Source organism: Leucopleurus acutus, assembly GCF_964270905.1.
Source record: "Leucopleurus acutus genome assembly, chromosome: 1".
In the NCBI taxonomy this organism is placed as follows: Eukaryota; Metazoa; Chordata; class Mammalia; order Artiodactyla; family Delphinidae; genus Leucopleurus; species Leucopleurus acutus.
The window spans coordinates 92,421,540-92,439,753 of NC_139142.1; the positions used below are offsets into that span (position 1 = coordinate 92,421,540).

The following is an 18,214-nucleotide window of genomic DNA, read 5'->3' on the forward strand; positions in this document are numbered from 1 at the left end:
AACTAAAAGAAATGTTGAATTGAGTCAGTTTATGTTCAATAAAAATTCAAGTAATTTAAAAATGTTTTATTAAATAGTTAAAGCAAAGTACATCACAAAATCTTTCTCACCTTATATGCCAGAAAACAAGATCAACTGATTTATCAGTAAAAGACATTAAAGATTTTAAAATAATAAGTATACTGATACCATTCAATGAAATAAATGGTTAGTTTATAAAAACTTCAGTGTACTGAATATCACTTTAAATTTTGAAGAAATGAAACAACTCACCCTCAATAATTAAAGTCACAAGTTTATCAAACATTCTGGTTAAACCATGAATCAAATTCTTCGTAACTCAATAATATGTCCTTTGAGATTGTGGCCAAAGCTGTACCAGTCTTACATGTAAACGAATTTGGGCAAGGATATTTTCTAATTGTCCTCAGTCAGAATTATGTTGCCTTTAGATGGCATTTTTTTAAATCCTCTCTTTTCTATGATAACAAAGAATTCCTAAATATTCACCAACATTTATTATTCACACATATTAGATATTATGAATGTGTATATAATGAGTATGCTGACTTTTTCAACTCTCATAAAAAACCCAAAATACAGATATTGTTATCTTAAATTCCAATTTGGGAGAAAATAAACAGGAACTCAGAAAGGTAAGATAACTTGCCTCAAAGCTAATAGGGAGGGGCAAGAGGTGGGATTCAAATCCAGCTCATGTAATTTCAAGTCCAATATTCTTTTCTTTACACTGCAGTTGCTCTTTCAAAGTTATTCAAGAATGATCTTATTTTCATTTGATATAAGTTAATATCAGCTTTGGAAAACATAACTTTATTTACAGTCATGTGAGAAAAAAATCTGTGACGTAATAACTATGGTTTGGTTACACTTACAAACTAGTTTATAATTACAAACTAGTTTGGCAGAGGGAAAAGAAAGTGAATCCTATCAACAGTCTAAATTTAATTTCCTTAAGGGACTTAATCGTGAAATAAACTGTTACCTATGGCTTTTTACAAAATAACTCAGCTGACAAACTTCAACATTCTTTAAGAGCATCTTCCAGCCCAAATAGGCATTCGCCTTTCACTTTTGAAAGAAAAAAATTTTTTTAGTCAATATATAGTGACATTCCCTTTAGTGACTTGGGAGAATGATGTATGTAAATTTAATAGAAAATAAAGGATGCAGTACAAGAACAAAAGACATTCCAATGTTACCATGATGACAGACTTTGTTACAAACAAATTCTTTACTCATTCATTCATTCATTCAATATTTATTTATTGAAGGCTTGCTATATGGATAAGGCCAAAAAATTAGACAAAAAAGTACTCATGCTATATCAAAACAATACTGTCAGTAATAAATATAAAAGACAAAAAAAAAAGAAAGAAAGAAAAGCAAATGGAATTTATTTTGGATGACTGCAGCAAAACACACCGGGTAAAAGACTCCTTACTTCTATTTCTGCAGACTCCACCCGGTTTTCAATTATTTCAATACATTGTCTCTTGGCTGGTGGTTCTTCACTTATAACAGTTTCTTCAGCAATGTCTGTTGCTGGTACTGTTAATACTAAAATGAAAAAATGTACACATTACTTCATTTACAGATAGGTTTAGAAGAATTAAAACTAGTCTTGAGATTGTTGATGCAACTCATCTAAAATAAATATATTCCAAAAACAATAATTTCAAAACACTGATTTGCTGTTTATGAGAAATGTCCATATTTGTCTTCAACTTCTTGTCTATTTACTGAAAACTACTTACTGTTTAAGGTACCTACTTACGTTTTTTAATTTTATAGATAATACATTCATTGGCTCAAAATCAAAATAATACTTAACAAGCATATTTTGAGAGGTCTGACTTCACTCTTGCTAAAACAGATACTTTTACTGGTTGCTTATACATTGTTCTTGTGTTCATTTATGTAAAACCAAACATGAATATACATTCTCCTTTTTCTCTCTCTTACACGAAAGGTAGCATACATACAAAACATACATTCAAACATACATAAGATAGATATATCATTCTGTGTCTGCTTTTTTCACTCCATATATCTAGGCTATCTTTCACCAAGACACAGAGAGCTTTCTTTCATTTAGCTGCATTATATTCCACTGTGAGGATACACCATTATGAACAATGTCTGTTTATAAACTTTGCTTGTTTTTCCACTGGGTTGTTAGACTGTCCCAATTTTTAGTATCTCTTTACATAAATGTAAATATACAGAGAGCAAGAGGCTATCCTTGCTTTGCATAACCAGTGTGGGAACATAAACATGACTGTGCAAGCTAAAACTATGCAAAACAATCTTAATCATCAATGGGAAAAATTACAACTGTCCTACAGCCTTTAAGGTTGTCAAAACATTAAAAACTCTCCTACTGTCATTTATAAATGTAAATAAATGAAAAAATAGTAAAACTATTATTTATTTAGTACAATGTAATTAAAAACATTAGAAATATTGAGAATTAAAGTATTTCTTTTAACTCATACCATATTACATTACACTTATAAATTCACTCAAGAAGAACTGAGAATTATATCTGTTTCACTGGACTACCTACATAGTCTATATATTCATTTTCCAGTTATAATTTTTAAATTATGAAAGCTTTAAAAGTTTATTTTAATACTCAGTAGGGTCCTCTCATTGCTCTTCTTTTCTAGTTATCCTTATTCTTCTTCCCTCCTCCTCTACCAAAATAAACTTCAGAATCTGTTTGGCTAATTCCAGAAAAAGACCTATTGGTCTTTGTTATGGCTTGAATTGTGTCCCCCTCAAAATTCAAATGTTTTAAGTCCTAACCCCCAGAACCTCAAAATGTATTTGGAGATAGGGCCTTTAAAAAGGCTAAAAAGGTAAAATGAGATTTTGGTTTTATTTTTGGCTGCGTTGGGTCTTCGTTGCTGTGCACAGACTTTCTCTAGCTGTGGCGAGCAGGGGCAACTGTTTGTTGCAGTGCACAGGCTTCTCATTGTGGTGGCTTCTCCTGCTGCGGAGCATGGGCTCTAGGCACGCAGGCTTTGGTAGTTGTGGCTCGCGGGCTCTAAAGCACGGGCTCGGTAGCTTTGATGCACTGGCTTAGTTGCTCCGTGGCATGTGGGATCTTCCCCGACCAGGGCTCGAACCCATGTCCCCTGCATTGGCAAGCAGATTCTTAACCACTGCGCCACCAGAGAAGTCCAAAATGAAGTCATTTAAGTGGGTCCTAATCCAATATGACTGGTGTCCTTATAAGAGGTTAGGTCGCAGACAACACACACAGACTGAGGGCTGACTATATCAGGACACACCAAGAAGGCAGCCATTTGCAAGCCAAGGAGAAAGGCCTCAGAAGAAACCAAACCTGCCAACACCTTGATCTTGGACTTCCACCTTCCAGCACTGTGAGAAGATAAACTTCTGTTAAGTCACCCAGTCTGTGGTAGTTTGTTATGGCAGCCCTAGCAAACTAATACAGTCTTTCTTTTCCTATCACATTACATTTATCAATTAACTCAGGAAGAACTGAGAGCTTTATAATAGTGAGTCATCCTATCCAAAAACATGAGTTTCTTTCCATTTGTTCATCAATGAGATTAGACTGTGTGTATAATGTCAGGTTTTGGAAACAATGTTATATCTGCTTAAAACAAATACTTTGAAAGTTTCTTCTTTTCTATATAATTAGAATTAGTTCTTTAAAGTTTTGTGAAAGTACCTGGGCTTGATCCAAATCTTGGACCACCAGCAGGAGATTTCTGCATAGCGGTGAGAAAAGCCTCCCAGGCTCCACAGGTCAAGGGTTTCCTCCTCCACTGCTATGGCAACAAAATCATTCCTTGAGACCTGGCCTCTCTGCAGGGCCATACCTCCACTATCACTCTAAACCAAACCTGGTTTAGGAGAACTTCTACCTCCAGCCCTTCCGTTCCCTAATTCCTTCACAGGCCATGAAGAGGCTTGGTCTCTGCAATCCTAGTCGTTTTCTAAAAGGTTATGTGTGCACATACTTTTTTTGGTGGGGGGTGGGGGAGTACAGAGTACTGGGTACTGGGATGCTTGTTCAGATAGGAACTTTCTGCACGTTCTCTTTCTGCTTCCTCCAGCTTTCATGCTCTAGTCTATCTTAATCCTACTTGCAGCACTTCCTACTCAGATTGGGCCCTGTCTTACTGGAAGTGTATATTTATGGCTGATTTCTGAGCTCAACCCCTTTTCTTGATGCACGACTGGGGGTTTCCCTGATACTGCCCTGGCTTAGATCTTAAGATGTTTTTGGCAAGCACTTAAAATATGGAATTTTGTGGTTTTCTCAGTCTTTTAGGTTCACTAAACATGAAACTGGGGCTTATGTTTCATCTATCTTATTACTACTCTCTTATTACTCAAAAGGAAAAAATTGGGACAATTATCAACAAAGTTGCTAAAAGTTGTCACTATGTTCCTACCATAACTCCTAAGTCCAACTTCTTTTTAAGTAGCTTTTTTTCACATGGTGTTTTTAAAAGCCCGTATGATATCTGAATTGCATTAAATGGCCTAGGAAAGTATTGTCCAATACTGATTTTGAATTATTTATTTAAGCTCATTTTCCAACCAGAATACTTTGGGGCCAATTCCTCTTTGTACCTAGTATACACTCAGAGAAAGCAAGCTAATTTTAACAGTAGCCTAAGCAAATAAAACTAGGCAATTAAGTCTGCTGCAAAAGGTTACAAAAACAAAATTTAAGGCAAAAATAAATGCTTTGAAAAACATGTCACAATTTCCTGAGGATTAAGAATAAATGCAAACTTTATGTAAATGCCTTCTACCAACCTTGTTGTCCATCTGGCATGGTCACAATGATGGGCTGACCTATTCCACTGGTTGGAATGGAGTGCAAATTTCCAAGCTGAATTCCATCTGTAACTATTGTGATGACTTGCTGACCCCCTGAACTAACTACTTGCTGAATTGCACCATCCACAGATTCTGCAGTAACTACTTCCTCCGTAGCCACTACTGGAAAAAAAAATATATATGTAAAAATCAGTGAACATATATAAAAGTATGAACAGAAGTTTATTTTTGCTCTGCTACCTTTGCTGTCCGTCCTTCTTTCTTACACAGAAAAGCTTTTACATGGTTTTTAAATTCAGTCTCCATTGGTGTTGTAGATACCTATGTAAACAGTTGACTACAAGTCCCACAAGTTACAATAAGTGAGTTCCAACTATCTATGCATGCACATGTTTAAATAAACTATCTTCATTTAGTTCTATGAGGTACGAAATTTAGAAGCTCCCCTAAGGTCACAGATTTGACAAAGGTTATGCCAGCTTAATAAGATTCCACAATCCAAAAAATAAGATATTGTATGTGGTTATACTCCATTCAAATTTACATATATGAGTTGATATACATTTCCTATCCAACAAAACATGGAAATTTGTATTCTTCAAGCAGAGAGAATAAACAGTATTCCCTTTTTGGATTGTGTGAGCAAGGGTTGCCTTCATAATAAGTGGCAAATAGATCTGGTACTGTAGGCTATGAAAAAATATATTAACATTTACATAAATAAAATTCAAAACTATGTTCTCAATGTTTTATGAAAGGTTCAGAGAGGATTCTGGCAGCTGAACACAGCACTCCAGGTCTTGCCTAGGTAAAGAAATTGCCAAAATCCTTTCCCACAAGCTATGCCCAACTACTGATCCCAAAAGACTACACATAGCAGCTTTACTCATAATAGTCAAAAACTTGAAACAAATCAGGTATCTGTCAAAAGTAGAATGAATAAACTGGTAGATTCATGCACTGGAATACTACACAGCAATTAAAGTGACTCCTGATGTGATGCAACAGGAGATTACAAAATATCCCTGTGTTCTTACTGGAAATGTTTGACCTGAATCTAATTATTAAGAAACAAGTGAATCTAGAATGTGAGTGATCCTGCAGACAACTGGCTTAAACTCTACAAAGATTTCAGTGTCATAAAGAACAAGTGAGGCAGTAAGACTGTCCTAGATTGGGGGAGACTAAAGAGACATAATAATCGAATATAGTGTGTGAACTTTGATTGGATCCTGGGTGAAAACAAATAGTTATAAAGGACATTTTGGGGATAATTGAGGAAACTTGAATATGGACCATATGCTAGATAATATGCCAGATAATATTACTAAATTAATATTGTTTTTAAGAAACATAATAGAACTGTGAATACATAGGAATACATAGGAATACATAGGAAGCTGTCCTTGTTCTTGGTAGATACATGCTGAAGAATTTAAGGATGAAGTGTCATGATGTCTTTAGCCTACTTTCAGATAATATGGCAAAATAAAAGCATGTGTCTGTGTTTGTGTGTGAACATGCAGGTGTGGCAAGATGTTAACAGGTGGTGAATACAGGTGCAAGGTATAAAGTTCATTCTCCAATTTTTCTATGGGTTTTAATAACTATCAACATTAAAAAACATTTTAATATAACTAATTCTGAAAAAAGAAATGACAAAAAAAACTATTTCTAAATGATATGGTTTTTTGAAATGTGTTATTTGAGGCAACACTTTACCAAAAGTGTAATGAAATAAAATCATTCTCTCCTGAAGTCACGCTACCCTTCAGATACACAGTTACTCTGAAACACGCCAAGTTGCTACCAAATTCCAGCAGAATGTCATGGATATTAACGACCAAGGGATTTACTAAATACAGAGATGCTCTAATTAAACAAACTCCTTTTTTAATAAAAGGCAAGATAAGTACTAGGACCCTAGTTTGCAAGGATGAACTCATGGTAACAGGCCTGGCTGCAACCCTGTTACTGTGTTATTTGGGTAATCAAGGGTCACAATGCAAACCACAGATGATATTCAAAATGCAAAAACCTTTATGTTTTGAGTTCTCTCATTTTTGTTTGTCTTAAACCATAATTAGGCTTTATCACCAAGCACTTAAGAAAATTTCAGGAAGATAATTATTAAAATGAAATGTAGGGCATAAAACAGTAATGTATTCAATAGAACAACTACTGAGGTTTTCAAAGACATTAACTATTGCTTTGATCTTGTAAAAAATATCCATATGAAAAACAAATGTTCACTATGGTTGAATGTTAACTATAAGTAGCAAGTATTTTTAAAAACATAATCATATGTAAGAAATTTCTGAGACCACATATGATCAAGGCACAACTCAAGAACTTTCATCTTTGCACTATTTGCAATGACTGTCATTAAGATAAGAGAGTTCTTGCCTTTCATCTAAAAAGCTTTCTTTTTAAGTTGTGCTATGGTAAGGAATTTAAGAAAAAATTATAAGGAAACCAATTATGTAAGAAAACAAAGAACCCCCTCAGTAATCCTAAAAACAACCCAGCAGTGAAATGTTGAAACATGTAAGAATAAAACAGAAAGCCTAAAAACTTTAAAAAGAATGTTATTTAAAAAAATATACATAGACAGATATATCCAAATATAAAACCCCCGGATAAAAAAATAACTAATAAATATTCATTGGTCTAATTTAAAAGTCAAGTTATAATATACAAAGAGAGCCTAGATAATCTACAGCATCTCTGAAAATGTTTGAGACCTCTTGTTCAACATGACTTTTGAATTTTAATGCCATAAAAGTCAACTAAGACAAGGAAAAAACTGTCTTTGAGATGTTACTAGAAGATTGAAAATTCTATATGCATATAAATATTTCAATAAAATAGAAACTAGGCTTACTGAAGAAAAAAATAACATTTCAAAAGTAGGATTGCCTGCAATAGAACCTGACATTTTTTTAAAAAAGGCAAAAACAAAACAATCTTATGAAGCCCAGTAACATATACCTGAAAGCCAATTCACTTTTATTGATCTACTTTAGGAACAGACAAAAAAAACCAACAACATGCAAAGGGGACCTGACTCAAATTTCACTATTAGGAGAAAGGAGGGAAACAGCCACCAGATGCATTATACCTTTGGAAAAAACCACCTTATTAACAATTAGCTGAAGTTGCTCTAAAGACAAAAAGAAGGGTAGTCACAGATGTCCATTTAATGGGATTATACAGCTGGGCCGCAAGAAAGAATAAGGCTAAGCAATGCAAAATCAATGTAAAACTGTAGGTTAGAGCCATAAAATATTGGTTTATGAGAGTTTCATAAGGACTAAACTACACTGCAGATGTAAGGCCTACATCCAACCAATTTTAACTTCTGATTCTACAACTAAATAACTCTCAAATCTATTCACTTCTTTTTTTTTTTTTTTAACATCTTTATTGGGGTATAATTGCTTTACAATGGTGTGTTAGTTTCTGCTTTATAACAAAGTGAATCAGTCATACATAAACATATGTTCCCATATGTCTTCCCTGTTGCGTCTCCCTCCCTCCCACCCTCCCTATCCCACCCCTCTAGGCTGTCACAAAGCACCAAGCCAATATCCCTGTGCCATGCGGCTGCTTCCCACTAGCTATCTACCTTACTACGTTTGTTAGTGTGTATATGCCCATGACTCTCTCTCGCCCTGTCACAGCTCACCCTTCCCCCTCCCCATAACCTCAAGTCCGTTCTCTAGGAGGTCTGTGTCTTTATTCCTGCTTTACCCCTAGGTTCTTCATGACATTTTTTTTTCTTAAATTCCATATATATGTGTTAGCATACGGTATTTGTCTTTTTCTTTCTGACTTACTTCACTCTGTATGACAGACTCTAGGTCTATCCACCTCATTACAAATAGCTCAATTTCGTTTCTTTTTATGGCTGAGTAATATTCCATTGTATATATGTGCCACATCTTCTTTATCCATTCATCCGATGACGGGCACTTAGGTTGTTTCCATCTCCGGGCTATTGTAAATAGAGCTGCAATGAACATTTTGGTACATGACTCTTTTTGAATTTTGGTTTTCTCAGGGTATATGCCCAGTAGTGGGATTGCTGGGTCATATGGTAGTTCTATTTGTAGTTTTTTAAGGAACCTCCATACTGTTCTCCATAGTGGCTGAACCAATTCACATTCCCACCAGCAGTGCAAGAGTGTTCCCTTTTCTCCACACCCTCTCCAGCATTTATTGTTTCTAGATTTTTTGATGATGGCCATTCTGACTGGTGTGAGATGATATCTCATTGTAGTTTTGATTTGCATTTCTCTAATTATTAATGATGTTGAGCATTCTTTCATGTGTTTGTTGGCAGTCTGTATATCTTCTTTGGAGAAATGTCTATTTAGGTCTTCTGCCCATTTTTGGATTGGGTTGTTTGTTTTCTTGTTATTGAGCTGCATGAGCTGCTTGTAAATTTTGGAGATTAATCCTTTGTCGGTTGCTTCATTTGCAAATATTTTCTCCCATTCTGAGGGTTGTCTTTTGGTCCTGTTTATGGTTTTCTTTGCTGTGCAAAAGCTTTGAAGTTTCATTAGGTCCCATTTGTTTATTTTTGTTTTTATTTCCATTACTCTAGGAGGTGGGTCAGAAAGGATCTTGCTGTGATTTATGTCATAGAGTGTTCTGCCTATGTTTTCCTCTAAGAGTTTGATAGTTTCTGGCCTTACATTTAGGTCTTTAATCCATTTTGAGCTTATTTTTGTGTATGGTGTTAGGGAGTGATCTAATCTCATACTTTTACATGTACCTGTCCAGTTTTCCCAGCACCACTTATTGAAGAGGCTGTCCTTTCTCCATTGTACATTACTGCCACCTTTATCAAAGATAAGGTGTCCATATGTGCATGGGTTTATCTCTGGGCTTTCTATCCTGTTCCATTGATCTATCTTTCTGTTTTTGTGCCAGTACCATACCGTCTTGATAACTGTAGCTTTGTAGTATAGTCTGAAGTCAGGGAGCCTGATTACTCCAGTTCCTTCTTTCGTTCTCAAGATTGCTTTGGCTATTCGGGGTCTTTTGTGTTTCCATACAAATTGTGAAATTTTTTGTTCTAGTTCCGTGAAAAATGCCGGTGGTAGTTTGATAGGGATTGCATTGAATCTATAGATTGCTTTGGGTAGTAGAGTCATTTTCACAATGTTGATTCTTCCAATCCAAGAACATGGTATATCTCTCCATCTATTTGTATCATCTTTAATTTCTTTCATCAGTGTCTTATAATTTTCTGCATACAGGTCTTTTGTCTCCTTAGGTAGGTTTATTCCTAGATATTTTATTCTTTTTGTTGCAGTGGTAAATGGGAGTGTTTTCTTGATTTCACTTTCAGATTTTTCATCATTAGTATATAGGAATGCCAGAGATTTCTGTGCATTAATTTTGTATCCTGCCACTTTACCAAATTCATTGATTAGCTCTAGTAGTTTTCTGGTAGCATCTTTAGGGTTCTCTATGTATAGGATCATGTCATCTGCAAACAGTGACAGCTTTACTTCTTCTTTTCCGATTTGGATTCCTTTTATTTCCTTTTCTTCTCTGATTGCTGTGGCTAAAACTTCCAAAACAATGTTGAATAATAGTGGTGAGAGTGGGCAACCTTGTCTTGTTCCTGATCTTAGTGGAAATGCTTTCAGTTTTTCACCATTGAGGATGATGTTTGCTGTGGGCTTGTCATATATGGCCTTTATTATGTTGAGGAAAGCTCCCTCTATGCCTACTTTCTGCAGGGTTTTTATCATAAATGGGTGTTGAATTTTGTCAAAAGCTTTCTCTGCATCTATTGAGATGATCATATGGTTTTTCTCCTTCAATTTGTTAATATGGTTTATCACATTGATAGATTTGCGTATATTGAAGAATCCTTGCATTCCTGGAATAAACCCCACTTGATCATGGTGTATGATCCTTTTAATGTGCTGTTGGATTCTGTTTGCTAGTATTTTGTTGAGGATTTTTGCATCTATGTTCATCAGTGATATTGGCCTGTAGTTTTCTTTCTTTGTGACATCCTTGTCTGGTTTTGGTATCAAGGTGATGGTGGCCTCGTAGAAGGAGTTTGGGAGTGGTCCTCCCTCTGCTATATTTTGGAAGAGTTTGAGAAGGATAGGTGTTAGCTCTTCTCTAAATGTTTGATAGAATTCGCCTGTAAAGCCATCTGGTCCTGGGCTTTTCTTTGTTGGAAGGTTTTTAATCACAGTTTCAATTTCAGTGCTTGTGATTGGTCTGTTCATATTTTCTATTTCTTCCTGATTCAGTCTTGGCAGGTTGTGCATTTCTAAGAATTTGTCCATTTCTTCCAGATTGTCCATTTTATTGGCATAGAGTTGCTTGTAGTAATCTCTCATGATCTCTTTTATCTCTGCAGTGTCAGTTGTTACCTCTCCTTTTTCATTTCTAATTCTATTGATTTGAGTCTTCTCCCTTTTTTTCTTGATGAGTCTGGCTAGTGGTTTATCTATTTTGTTTGTCTTCTCAAAGAACCAGCTTTTAGTTTTATTGATCTTTGCTATTGTTTCCTTCATTTCTTTTTCATTTATTTCTGCTCTGATTTTTATGATTTCTTTCCTTCTGCTAGCTTTGGGGTTTTTTTGTTCTTCTTTCTCTAATTGCTTGAGGTGCAAGGTTAGGTTGTTTATTCGAGATGTTTCCTGCTTCTTAAGGTGGGCTTGTATTGCTATAAACTTCCCCCTTAGAACTGCTTTTGCTGCATCCCACAGGTTTTGGGTCGTTGTGTCTCCATTGTCATTTGTTTCTAGGTATTTTTTGATTTCCTCTTTGATTTCTTCAGTGATATCTTCATTATTAAGTAGTGTATTGTTTAGCCTCCATGTGTTTGTATTTTTTACAGATCTTTTCCTGTAATTGATATCTAGTCTCATGGCGTTGTGGTCAGAAAAGATACTTGATACAATTTCAATTTTCTTAAATTTACCAAGGCTTGATTTGTGACCTAAGATATGATCTATCCTGGAGAATGTTCCATGAGCACTTGAGAAAAATGTGTATTCTGTTGTTTTTGGATGGAGTGTCCTATAAATATCAATTAAGTCCATCTTGTTTAATGTATCATTTAAAGCTTGTGTTTCCTTATTTATTTTCATTTTGGATGATCTGTCCATGGGTGAAAGTGGGGTGTTTAAGTCCCCTACTATGAATGTGTTACTGTCGATTTCCCCTTTTATGGCTGTTAGTATTTGCCTTATGTATTGAGGTGCTCCTATGTTGGGTGCATAAATATTTACAATTGTTATATCTTCACCTTGGATCGATTCCTTGATCATTATGTAGTGTCCTTCTTTGTCTCTTTTAATAGTCCTTAAAGTCTATTTTGTCTGATATGAGAATTGCTACTCCAGCTTTCTTTTGGCTTCCATTTGCATGGAATATCTTTTTCCATCCCCTTACTTTCAGTCTGTATGTGTCTCTAGGTCTGAAGTGGGTCTCTTGTAGACAGCATATATAAAGGTCTTGTTTTTGTATCCATTTAGCTAATCTGTGTCTTTTGGTGGGAGCATTTAGTCCATTTACATTTAAGGTAATTATCGATATGTATGTTCCTATTCCCATTTTCTAAAATGTTTTGGGTTCGTTATTATAGGTCTTTTCCTTCTCTTGTGTTTCTTGCCTAGAAAAGATCTTTTAGCATTTGTTGTAAAGCTGGTTTGGTGGTGCTGAACTCTCTCAGCTTTTGCTTGTCTGTAAAGGTTTTAATTTCTCCATCAAATCTGAATGAGATCCTTGCTGGGTAGAGTAGTCTTGGCTGCAGGTTTTTCTCCTTCATCACTTTCAGTATGTCCTGCCACTCCCTTCTGGCTTGTAGGGTTTCTGCTGAGAGATCAGCTGTTAACCTTATGGGGATTCCCTTATGTGTTATTTGTTGTTTTTCCCTTGCTGCTTTTAATATGCTTTCTTTGTATTTAATTTTTGACAGTTTGATTAATATGTGTCTTGGCGTGTTTCTCCTTGGATTTATCCTGTATGGGACTCTCTGTGCTTCCTGGACTTGATTAACTATTTCCTTTCCCATGTTAGGGAAGTTTTCAACTATAATCTCTTCAAATATTTTCTCAGTCCCTTTCTTTTTCTCTTCTTCTTCTGGAACCCCTATAATTCGAATGTTGGTGCGTTTAATGTTGTCCCAGAGGTCTCTGAGACTGTCCTCAGTTCTTTTCATTCTTTTTTCTTTATTCTGCTCTGCAGTAGTTATTTCCACTATTTTATCTTCCAGGTCACTTATCCGTTCTTCTGCCTCAGTTATTCTGCTATTGATCCCATCTAGAGTACTTTTAATTTCATTTATTGTGTTGTTCATCGTTGCTTGTTTCATCTTTAGTTCTTCTAGGTCCTTGTTAACTGATTCTTGCATTTTGTCCAATCTATTGTCCATTCTATCTCCAAGATTTCGGATCAACCTTACTATCATTATTCTGAATTCTCTTTCAGGTAGACTGCCTATTTCCTCTTCATTTGTTAGGTCTGGTGCATTTTTATCTTGCTCCTTTATCTGCTGTGTGTTTTTCTGTCTTCTCATTTTGCTTATCTTACTGTGTTTGGGGTCTCCTTTTTGCAGGCTGCAGGTTCGTAGTTCCTCCTGTTTTTGATGTCTGTCTCCAGTGGCTAAGGTTGGTTCAGTGGGTTGTGTAGGCTTCCTAGTGGAGGGGACTAGTGCCTGTGTTGTGGTGGATGAGGCTGGATCTTGTCTCTCTAGTGGGCAGGTTCACGTCTGGTGGTGTGTTTGGGGGTGTCTGTGGCCTTATTATGATTTTAGGCAGCCTCTCTGCTAATGGGTGAGGTTGTGTTCCTGTTTTGCTAGTTGTTTGGCATAGGTTTTCCAGCACTGTGGCTTGCTGGTCGTTGAGTGAAGCTGGGTGCTGGTGTTAAGATGGAGGTCTCTGGGAGATTTTTGCCGTTTGATATTATGTGGAGCTGGGAGGTCTCTTGTTGATCAGTGTCCTGAAGTTGGCTCTCCTACCTCACAGGCAGAGCCCTGCCTCCTGGCTGGAGCACCAAAAGCTTTTCATCCACACGGCTCAGGATAAAAGGGAGAAAAAGTAGAGGGAATTAGTAGAAGTATGAGGAAAGAAAGAAGGAAAGGAGGGTAGGAAGGAAGGAAGAAAGAAAGAAAGAAGCAAAGAAGGAAAGAAGGAAAGAAAGGAGGGAGGGAGGGAGGAAGGAAGGAAGGAGGGAAAGAATGAAAAAAGACAGAAAGGAAGAAGATACAGTAAAAATAAAATAAAGTATAATAAAGTTATTGAATTAAAAAATTCTTATTTAGGGAAAAAAAAAAAAGGACGGAAAGAACCTTAGGACAAATGTTGGAAACAAAGCTATACAGACAAAATCTTACACAGAAGCATACACATACACCCTCACTAAAAGAGGTAAATGGGGAAAAATCCTAAATCTTGCTGTCAGAGACCACCTCCTCAATTTGGGATGATTCGTTGTCTAAAGGAGGGAAGGAAGGACGGAAAGAAAGAAAGAAAGAACGAAGGTAAAGTATAATATTGTTATTAAAATTAATTATTAAGAAAAAAAAATTTAAAAAAAAACATGGACGGATAGAACCCTAGGACAAATGGTGGAAGCAAGACTATACAGACAAGATCTCACACAGAAGCATACACATACACATTCACAAAAAGAGGAAAAGGGGAAAAAATCATAGATCTTGCTCCTAAAGTCCACTTCCTTAATTTGGGATGATCGGTTGTCTATTCAGGTATTCCACAGATGCAGGGTATATCAAGTTGATTGTGGAGCTTTAATCCGCTGCTCCTGAGGCTGCTGGGAGAGATTTCCCTTTCTCTTCTTTGTTCTCACAGCTCCCAGGGCTAAACTTTGGATTTGGCCCCGCCTCTGCGTGTAGGTCGCTGGAGGGCGTCTGTTTTTTGCTCAGACAGGATGGGGTTAAAAGAGCCGCTGATTGGGGGCTCTGGCGCACTCAGGCCGGCGGGGACGGAGGGGCACAGAGTGCGGGGCGGGCCTGCGGTGGCAAAGGCCGGCGTGACTTTGCACCAGCCTGAGGCGCGCTGTGCGCTGTCCCGGGGAAGTTGTCCCTGGATCCCGGGAACCTGGCAGTGGCGGGCTGCACAGGCTCCGCGGAAGAGGGGTGTGGAGAGTGACCTGTGCTCGCACACAGGCCCCTCGGTGGCGGCAGCAGCAGCCTTAACGTCTCCCGCCCGCCTCTGGGGTCCGCGCTTTTAGCCGCGGCTCGCGCCCGTCTCTGGATTCCGCGCTTTCAGCCGCGGCTCGCGCCCGTCTCTGGATTCCGCGCTTTCAGCCGCGGCTCGCGCCCGTCTCTGGATTCCGCGCTTTCAGCCGCGGCTCGCGCCCGTCTCTGGGGTTCGCGCTTTTAGCCGCGGCTCGCGCCCGTCTCTGGAGTTCCTTTAAGCAGCGTTCTTAAACCCCTCTCCTCACGCCCCAGGAAACAAAGAGGGAAGGAAAAGTCTCCTGCCTCTTCGGCAGGTGCAGGCTTTTCCCCGGACTCCCTCCCGGCTAGCTGTGGTGCACTAACCCCTTCAGGCTATGTTCAAGCCGCCAACCCCAGTCCTCTCCCTGCGCTCCGGCCTCAACTCGCAGCCCCGCCCGCCCCGGCGGGTGAGCAGACAAGCCTCTCGGGCTGGTGAGTGCCGGTCGGCACCGATCCTCTGTGCAGGAATCTCCCCGCTTTGCCCTCCACACCCCTGTGGCTGCGCTCTCCTCCGCAGCTTCGAAGCTCCCCCCTCCGCCTCCCGCAGTCTCCGCCCGCGAAGGGGCTTCCTAGTGCGTGGAAACTTTTCCTCCTTCACAGCTCCCTCCCACTGGTGCAGGTGCCGTCCCTATTCTTTTGTCTCTGTTTTTTCTTTTGCCCTACCCATGTACGTGGGGAGTTTCTTGCCTTTTGGGAGGTCTGAGGTCTTCTGCCAGCCTTCAGTAGGTGTTCTGTAGGAGTTGTTCCACGTGTATATGTATTTCTGGTGTATCTGTGGGGAAGAAGGTGATCTCCGCGTCTTACTCTTCCGCCATCTTCCGCCTTCCCGTCCCTATTCACTTCTTATTATCCCTTTGCCAAATCCTAATCCACGCTACCATTATTTCTTCCCCAGGTGACTGCATTAGACTCCTAACTAAACTCCCTTCCAGAGCCCACCAAAGAAATCATTTTAAAAGTCCTATATAATCTTACCTTCAATTACCGTGACTTACTCTCCCCCTTGCTGAGCTCAGCCACGCTGGTCTCTGAGTCCTCTGAAAGGACAAGCTTTCCTGCCTCAAAAGCTTCACATGTGTCCTCCTTCCTAAAATGTTCTTCCCCCAAGTTTTGCTCCACTAATTCCTACTTAGTCTTTAGTTTAAATGTCTCTTCCTCTAGAAAGACTCACCAACTTGGTCAAAATCCTGTATTCTTTATATATACCACGAATCACAAGTATTTATCTGAGTGAATAACTTTAATATCTCATTCTACTGAAAGACTACGTGTTCCACAAAGGTTGGGACTGTATATGATTGTTTACCAGAACATAAGAGATATTCAACAAAAATCTGTTCAATGAATGAATAAATATTTTTCTAATTGTAAATGAACAGATATTTGTAAACCAATATATGGAAAACTTAGCTCAAGAACAGTTTTGAGTTATTCCTTTAACATAAGCATGATATATCCCTCCATGAATTTTTATTATTTGTACATTTTAATTTTGTTCTAAAGCAAGAAGTGAGAGTAAGGGCGAGAGCTTCCTGGAATTTTGATTTTCCAAATAGGAAACACCTGTAACAGACTGGTGTGTAAGCTTTGGTAGAAAAATAGGACAACATGATTGCCTCTGTTTATTAATAGTGTACCACCAAGGGGTGGTTTTCTTATGAGGAAAAAGGCAGCTGCAATCCCCAAAAGAAAATATTTACTTTTTTGTATCTTCATTTTGGAACACATTCCAAAATGGAATAACTTGAAATGAGTTCTTACCTATCTAAATCCTTAAATCCCATTCATTCTTTAGGGTACAACTCAACCTCACCCCACTCCCCTAACACCATGCCCCAACTCCAGCTAAAAGTAATCTCTGTCCTCTGAAGAACTATAGTGCCCACCGGCACTCACCAGCCCAAGAGGCTTGTTTGCTCACACGCCGGGGCGGGCGGGAATGGGAGTTGAGCCTCGGGCTTCGGTAGGAGCGCAGGGAGAGGACTGGGGTTGGCGGCATGAACACAGCCTGCAGGGGTTTAGTGCGCCACGGCTAGCCAGGAGGGAGTCCGGGGAAAAGTCTGGACCTGCCGAAGAGGCAAGAGACATTTTCTTCCCTCTATGTTTCCTGGTGCGCCAGGAAAGGGGATTAAGAGCGCTGCTTAAAGGAGCTCCAGAGACGGGCGCGAGCCGCGGCTAAAAGCGCGGACCCCAGAGACGGGCATGAGACACTAAGGCTGCTGCTGCCGCCACCAAGAAGCCTGTGTGCGAGCACAGGTCACTATCCACAACCCCCTTCCGGGGAGCCTGTGCACCCCGCCACTGCTGGGGTCCCGGGAACCAGGGACAACTCCCCTGGGAGAACGCACGGCGCGCCTCAGGCTGGTGCAACTTCATGCCGGCCTCTGCCGCCGCAGGCTTGCCCAGCACTCCGTGCCCCTCCCTCCCCCCCGGCCTGAGTGAGCCAGAGCCCCTGAATCAGCGGCTCCTTTAACCCTGTCCTGGCTGAGAGAAGAACAGAGGCCCTTCAGCGACCTACACGCAGAGGTGGGGCCAAATCCAAAGCTGAGCCCCTGGGAGCTGTGAGAACAAATCAGAGAAAGGGAAATCTCTCCCAGCAGCCTCAGAAGCAGCGGATTAAAGCTCCACGATCAACTTGATGTACCCTGCATCTGTGGAATACATGAATAGACAACGAATCATCCCAAATTGAGGAGGTGGACTTTGAGAGCAAGATTTATGATTTTTTCCCCTTTTCCCCTTTTTGTGAGTGTGTATGTGTATGCTTCTGTGTGAGATTTTGTCTATATAGCTTTGCTTCCACCATTTGTCCTAGGGTTCTATAAGTCCGTTTTTTTTGTTTTTAATTTTTTTCTTTTTCTCTTAACAATTATTTTTATTTTAATAACTTTATATTTTATCTTACTTTATTTTATTGTACTTTATCTTCTTTCTTTTTTCCTTCCTTCCTTCCTTCCTCCCTCCCTCCCTCCTTCGCTCCCTCCTTTCTTTCTACTTCTACTAATTCTTTCTTTCTACTTTTTCTACCTTTTATTCTGAGCCGTGTGGTTGAAAGGCTCTCGCTGCTGCAGCCAGGAGTCAGTGCTGTGCCTCTGAGGTGGGAGAGCCAACTTCAAGACACTGGTCCACAAGAGACCTCCC

General features: G+C 39.0%; 1 protein-coding gene across 4 annotated transcripts in view; it reads right to left on the reverse strand.

Annotated features, from left to right (window-relative positions):
• The window catches only part of GABPB1 (GA binding protein transcription factor subunit beta 1), an 88,720-nt gene that overhangs the window by 5,001 nt on the left and 65,505 nt on the right, over positions 1–18,214 (reverse strand). For 2 of the 4 annotated variants that reach the window (XM_082860084.1, XM_082860082.1), the window contains exons 7-8: positions 4,828–5,010; positions 1,466–1,581 (exon numbers count right to left, since the gene is read on the reverse strand). In XM_082860084.1, the coding sequence (XP_082716210.1) occupies positions 1,466–1,581; positions 4,828–5,010 (299 nt within the window). Of the gene's footprint in view, positions 1–1,465; positions 1,582–4,827; positions 5,014–18,214 lie in introns of all 4 variants that reach the window. The other 2 variants (XM_082860083.1, XM_082860081.1) reach the window with 1 other exon arrangement.